The 7,295-nt window shown below is 40.0% G+C and overlaps 1 protein-coding gene across 1 annotated transcript in view; it reads left to right on the top strand.

Annotated features, from left to right (window-relative positions):
- The window catches only part of CUNH11orf49 (chromosome unknown C11orf49 homolog), a 113,911-nt gene that overhangs the window by 49,485 nt on the left and 57,131 nt on the right, over window positions 1-7,295 (top strand). Inside the window, exon 3 of the mRNA XM_009277590.2 lies at window positions 4,510-4,640. Coding sequence (XP_009275865.1) covers window positions 4,510-4,640 — 131 coding nt within the window. The remainder of the gene's footprint in view (window positions 1-4,509; window positions 4,641-7,295) is intronic.

Here is a 7,295-nt window from a genome sequence, read left to right as displayed (position 1 = left end):
AGCATGACGTCATATGGTATGGAATATCCCTTTGGTCAGTTGAGGTCCGCTGTCCCGGCTGTGTCCCCTCCCAACTTCTTGTGCACCCCCAGCCTACTTGCTGGTGGGGTGGTGTGAGAAGCAGAAAAGGCCTTGACTGTGTCAGCACTGCTCAGCAATAACGAAAACATCCGTGTGTTATCAACACTGTTTCCAGCACAAATCCAAAACATCGCCCCATACTAGCTACTATGAAGAAAATTAACTCTATCCCAGCCAAAACCAGCACTTTCCTTCTTCATGCTCTTGATGGAAAATGCAAGAAGTAATGCTGTAAGTTAAGGAATAACAGTCCTTGTTCCTTGTTTTCCATTTAGTAGAGAAGGAGTCCTGTGAACTCATTCAGCTCTTTGTGTGGTAACCAAAGGTGGTACCTGCTAGGGGGACAGCAGGGTGCTGGCAAGCTCTTCTGTCCTTCTTGGGGACTTGGGGCTCTCTCTTCATTGTGCATATTTGGCTTTGCCTGAGTTCAGCAGGCAGAGGCTAACTACTGTAGTGGGTTTCAGTTGGGATGTTACTGTAGCATTCTGGGACTTTTACAATCTATTTAGAAGTCCAAAGGTTTGAAAAGAGTGCTTGAAAGTTTCTGAACTCTGGCAAGTTGCCGAAATGTAATTACACAAAAGACAAAGCCTTACTCAAAGCAGCTCTGTTCAGAGAAGCAGCACCTGAGTGCTGGAGTTCCCAGCATAGCCATTTCTGAGAGCTGGGGCAGTTTTATCACAGTCTCCTCCCCAAACTTTTTTCCTTCCTCTCACGTGCATGTGCCATCCCACAAGTGTAGACTGGGTGTGCTGCAAGATGCAGCTTTCTCAGCAGTGGCCTTGGAAGAGACTCTGTTCTGTGGTATGGCTGCTCTGGGGCATGTAGAGGAAAGGAGTGAAAAAGTGAGCATCTTGAAGTCCCTACTGTAAGAGTTTCTTTAGATCTTCTCATCAAGTGAGAACCTTACTTTATTTTTCTCTCATCTTTCTCCAGAATATTCTCACAAATGAATGGGAAGAGCCATTTTGTTAACAGAGTACCCAGTTGTGTAACAATTCTTGTGTGAAATATGAGTGTTTGCAGTGAACTGGTGTTAACTAATGAACGTTCAGTTCAATTTCTAGTCTCAGTTTCAGCAAGACAAATAAAATCATATCATTAGTAACTTTTGTTAATGTTCTAATTTGCCTACTCTATTTACTGGTAATGTAGAGGGCCAGGCCAACCATTAGGTCTGCAATAGGAGGCTTGGAGACTTGCAGAGTTGTTGAAACCTTCCTTCTTGAAGGAATCTCTTGCAGATGGATGCACTAGATGCCTAAAAGGGTGAAAGGAGAAGTTAACCAGAGAAGTGAAAAATTATTTTCCCTGTTTCTGGTTTACAAACCCAATGATTGAGGACAAACTAATACCTTGTTGAGATACCCTAGTTTGTTCGTAAGTCTTTGTCCTGCAAATGTGCTGATAAGCTCTGGCCACCTAACTTTGCTAAGGGTATGAGTTTTTCAGTGAGAGAAGGGCAGATAGAGGGAAGACCGAGCAATCCGAAGGGAAGAATCTCAGTAGCTGTTAAACTTGCTGAGAATGTTTGAGCTAAGTTTGTTGCTTTGCTGTTGATATCTTGCTTACTTAAGCCATTTCTCTGAGTCTGCAGCTTGTTTTATTTTTGCGTTCAGAAGAAACTGGAAAAGACATCTGTTCACGTGTATATAAAAATCATAGGTAAGGTGTTGGTGATACTCCCTACATGCTGTTGGAATACCTGCAACAGCTTTGGGTTGTCACCATTTCTTTTTCTTCCAGAAGGGTTTACCTGCAAGCCATTACTACTTGCCACATTAACGGTAACTTCACCTCTGGGCAATTGTTAATGAAAAGGTGGCCAAGTTATTTTTGTACTGCCCACCTACCCATGATAAAGGAATTTCAAAATATATAGTTTGTTCAAAATGTATAGTATTCCTTTCTCTTGTAGTGATCTTGACCCTGCGTGAGAATAGATCTGTTGATTTGTCATTGGGCTGCTTGCTGGATAGCTCCATCATGGGCTGGCTCCTTTGAGCTGAACTTTTATAACTTATAAAAAAGTATTTATAAAGTAGGGTCGCTGAAATGCAGCATCTTAACTGGGATAAAATTCTGACTCCCATGCTCACAGACTTGAGCTTTTGGGGAAAAATCCTTCCATTGTATAGTTAAACAAAATCTTATTGCAAGAAATGAGGAATGAAAGAAATACTGTACCTCTTTTACTCAACTAGCTGGCGGCACTTGGCTGTCAGCACATCCAGGTGTGCTGATGTTCCAACATATCCACCCACTCTTTTAACTGAGTAAGCAACAACAAATGATATCATACCCTTCTGCCTGCTAGGTTTAGAGCCATCCTGTGCTGAAAATGCAAGTGACTTGAGTTTTCACTTATTAGAACTAAGGAGTAATATAGTAGGGCTGTCTGCTGTGAATGAATAGCATGTTAGCTTCATGTCTGAACCTTTCCATTACAGTTGTGCCAGGATCTGCTTCCAGACATTGCATGTACTGTAGTTGTTCTGAGCAACATAATTTGGTGCATTTAGTTGTATCATTGTGTCTTCATTTTCTTTCTCTTCCTAAACGTCTCCCTTACATGTGTCATCTTTCTGAAAGCCGCCTTCTCCTATTACACCAAGTTTCTTTTTTCATTCGTATCCCTCTTTTCTCTATCAGCCTGTCAAATCATCAGCAAAATAATGCAAATAGGAAATGAAAAAAGTCTTACAGGCTGTGGTTTGGGATGCGAAGATCTGAAATCCCATTTCCAGCTTTGTCACAGACATCTTGTGGGACTTTATGCAAGTTACTTTACCTTACTCTGAACTCATTTACTCTAAGGCAGGGAGCTATGGCACTTTGTAATGAATAGTCTTTACTTACAATGATAGTCATAGGAGACCTTTCCTGTAATTTTGGCATATTTTGATCAGGCACATGATTTATTTATTTACTTTAATCTCTTGGGACAATGGCTGTGCTTTCCTCTGGTTTGTACAGCACTGGTGTATGAATAAGTTTTCATAAATACAAAATAATATATTTGTCTATGATATTTACAGAAAGAGTATTCCTAATTCCAGGATTCAAGAGTGATGAGTGTTTCTTAATCATAAGGTGATTTTGAGTTGCATTTCCTTCTGGGTAGGAGGGCTAGAAACAGTGTTCTGCACCTAGCTTTCAACACATGGCAAAAAATTCCATTTACTCGCATGTCTTTGAGAACCAGGACATTAAAAAACAGAAATAATGATTCTTTTCTGAAAAATTGAATTGGCTTCTCTCCACACACACCCCCAGTTGTTACATGACTTTTTAATTTTGCTCAACTGTCTGGTATAATTCTCTTTCAGATGTGAGACCCTTTTCTATACTATGAAGGATAAAGTGATTTAAACTATTTATATTTAAAGAGATGATTTAAAATTGCAAACTGAGAGGGTTCACACTGACCAGTGGATTTTGTCTGTTGTGGAGATGCTACCTATGGAGAGGTTCTGCTGCGATGAAAGTAAACTTGTATCTTTTCATTAATTCTCTCCTATGCGGGAGAGTTAAGCTGCTGTCCCAAGTGAATGTTTTTAATGATCTCTCTGGAGTGTTTGAAAGCTTTGTCCCACTTGTACAATGCAGAGTGAAATGCGCGACATCTATTTTTGAGGCAATCCTGTCATTATACCTTTTGGTATATAATGTTTGTATTTGCATTTCTATTGTTCTTGCATGTTGAGCTTTACCATGCTCAAAGGAGAGCTTCTTACACTTCAGAGAAACCTTTTTAAGACAAATGTTTACTATAATAAGTTAGCCTAAAGTGCTTACAACTCAAATAGGAGAAATTCGTACAAAAATACAAGAATGTGAATATCTAATTGACTATCATAATGACCAGCTACTCTTTTCAAAATGCACCAGTGCAAAGTGTTGTTTAGTGAAGTGTCAATCTGCTTTTCATGACAACTGAAGTAGATTTTATATATCCAGTGCAGTCAAGTTTCAGTAACCTAGAAATGAAATCTTGAGGCTTCTGTTAAAGAGGATTTTTTGTTTGTTTGTTTTTGTGGCTTCACGGAAAACTGTGATGAGAATAGCAGTGAAGTTCAAATGGTACTAAAAGAAAGGGCATCTTCTGGTCAGATAAACAAGTTACTCTTGGCCAGCCGTTTTCCAATGGATTGGTTTCAAATAAGTGGATCTTGGACACGCCTTGCTGGGATTCTTTAGAGTGAATTTTACTTTCACAAACCTCTAATTCCTATAATTAAGTACCAATGTGTGGTTTTTGCAGATAGTCTTCTCTCTAGAGAACAGATGGGTATAAGCTTTGGAGATTTGGTTTCACAAAATGTAACTGCCAGTGGTTGGTTTTCTTGCTACTGTTCCAGCTGGCCCCAGAACATTCACATCGGTTCAGTTTTCTAATGCTCTCTTGTTTTGACTTTATCTCCACAGTTTTAACAGCGTGCGTCAAGGAACACACATCTTGTTCCGTGAGTTCAGCTTTGTTCAAGCTACCCCTCATAACAGGGCGTCTTTTCTTCGGACCTTCTGGAGGTGTTTCCGAACAGTGGGGAAAAATGGAGGCAAGTATTCCAGCATCTGCTGCTGTCCTGTTACCTTGACATTAAAATCATTAGCTAGGCTATTAATGCAGTGCAAATACTGACACTTCACACTGTGTTCTAATGTTCTAACGTTGTTAATAGGGAGACACCGTCACAGTTGCCTGCGGAATAGTTAAAAAATGCTCGCAGCATAAAGTAGCGTAGGAGCACCTTGTTGCCAGTGCTACTTCCATTACAGAACAGCATGTCAAGCAACAAGAGACCAGAGGGAGGACATTTGTGGGCCTGTGCATGGGGATGGATAGAAAAGAAAAGTATGCTGGGGGTTGGTAGATGGGAGCAGGGTAGCAGACCCAGAGATGGTTAGAATATAGGGTATGGAGCATGGGGAAGTAGGTGCTGAGATTATTAGGCAGTTGGGGTACCAAGTGCTTTGACTAGGAGCCCTGGAGGAGGTAGAGTATATAGTGGTGTTGGGCTGTAGGGTGGTGAACGCTGCCACCCGAGCTGGGCCTGAGCTAGTCCTGGCACATCTCCTAGGTGATGTTGCAGGATCCTGATGGCTGTGGAAGGGGGACCATTGACAACTGTGTGACCTCTTCCCCAACCCTACCCACAAGGAAAAAAGCTCCAATGCCAAAATAACTATTCAGCACTGTACTATCTTCTTTAGCTATTCTCATACTGCACTTGGTATATAAGGTATTACAGAACTGTCCAGAGTTCAAAATAAACTCATGTAACTACAGGCAACTAAAATTATGTTTTGTTTTAGTTTTTAATTTAGTATTTTAAGGAAATACACTGAATGTTGCTGTACAAATATGAATTGTGGTGGGTTTTTTTACTATAAGCCTCACTTGTTTCAGGCTATTCAGCCTCAATTCTTGTTGCAGGGAAGACTAGAACCATTCTCTTAAATACAGATAAAATGTCACCTTCTGACTAAGCTTTGCAACAATTCTGCAGATGATGAACAGAGTTTGCAAGACTATGAATAATGACTTGACTTTTTTGACATATGCCATTTTAGATCCTTGGAAATTAGACAATCGTAGTTCAACATGACAAAATCTGTAGTTAGCTACTGAAGTGACTGACTATGCTGTCTGTAACACCTTCTCCCCAGTGATAGGTACTTTGTTATGTTCTAAATCATTTATATTAGTTCAGGGATAATATTTTTAAGATTTCAGGTAAATTGTATGGTACTAATCTAACCAGTATGCAGTGAGGACATACCTGATTTGAGGTCAGGTCATAGTCAGGAAAGATAAAGTGTAGACTCCTAGAACATATTTCTGTAGGAGAGTCAGAGATGATAGTGAAGAAGTCATCCACCAGAACTGCAGCTGTCAGTGGTAAACCTTGTTGACAAATTGAGAAGAAGCTATCTGATGGAAAGTACCCACTGCTGTACTTCCAATGCAAGTTTTCATCAAGCTTCATCTATCTAGCATCTGACTCAGCCAGATGATGGCCACCTGGATTTGTTGGAAAGAACCGAAAAGTTTTAGCTATGTAATATTTCCCTTCTCTTTTACTTTTAGCAGTTTTATGTGAATATGGAAAAGGTTGTGGAAGAAAATGTAATCACCAAGGTACTCTGAAAGGGAAGGGAGAGCATAGGAACAAAAGCTCAGGTGGATGTTACTATGCTCTTGTTGTGGCCTTAAAAGAGTTCAACATATATTTTTCTAACTTTAAAGTCCAGTGGCTGCACTTTTTAGTCTGAGCAAATATGGCATGTTTACCTGTACATTTATACATTTATATACATTTTCTTTTTATATTAACTAGAGACAGAAATGCATCACTTTAGAGAGCTTGCTGTCAATATTTTCATCCACTCAGTCCAATATCTCTGATTCTCTAGCAGTAATTACAGACTAGAACCTTGATTTTATTCATTTCAGTTTTATTTGCTATGGGATTTTTTCTGCTACACTTGTGCATAGGGGAACTCAGAACATTCATGGTCTCTTAAGAACTAAACTCATTTACCAAGAAGAAGCTGAACCTGTGCAACATGGTGGGTGAAATATGGTCATTACCACACTCAGGCATAGACTAGACCTGGATTTCTTTCCTTGAAATACATTGCTTTTAGATGAATGCAGGAAGGAATCATGTTATACAACAAATAGCAGCAACAAGAAGTGAGATCATTGGTGATCTGAACTACAGAATGAGTCTCTTAACAATAGAAAAAGTCAGACTAAGTGATGCCCAAAGCAAGTAAGACTTTCAACTTAGAGCTTTCTTTAGAAGCATGGCTGGTGGTACATCTTCTAATTGGATTATTCCAGAAATTAGTTTTAAGTTGTTTCTTTATGATCACTGCACTAGAACACAAGGTCATATGTACATATCAAATTGAAAACAGTTATACAAGCTTGCATGGAATCATGACTCTATCTACAGATAGTTTGTTGCTACAGCATCTCGTTTTATGATGATACAATTTTGACAATTTAAACGTTGTATTATGTACAGGAGTGTATTGGGTTTGCGTGGCAAGGTTTTGGTAGCGGGGGGATTGCAGGGGTGACTTCTGTGAGAAGCTGCTAGAAGCTTCCCCTATGTCCGATAAAGCCAATGCCAGCTGGCTCCAAGACAGACTTGCCGCTGGCCAAGGCCGAGCCCATCAGCGACGGTGGTAGCGGCTCCGGG

The sequence above is a fragment of the Aptenodytes forsteri genome, unplaced genomic scaffold (assembly GCF_000699145.1).
Source record: "Aptenodytes forsteri isolate BGI_AS27 unplaced genomic scaffold, ASM69914v1 Scaffold146, whole genome shotgun sequence".
NCBI lineage: Eukaryota > Metazoa > Chordata > Aves > Sphenisciformes > Spheniscidae > Aptenodytes > Aptenodytes forsteri.
The sequence above is the reverse complement of the archived record's forward strand: the minus strand, read 5'-3'. Positions and strand labels throughout refer to the sequence as shown.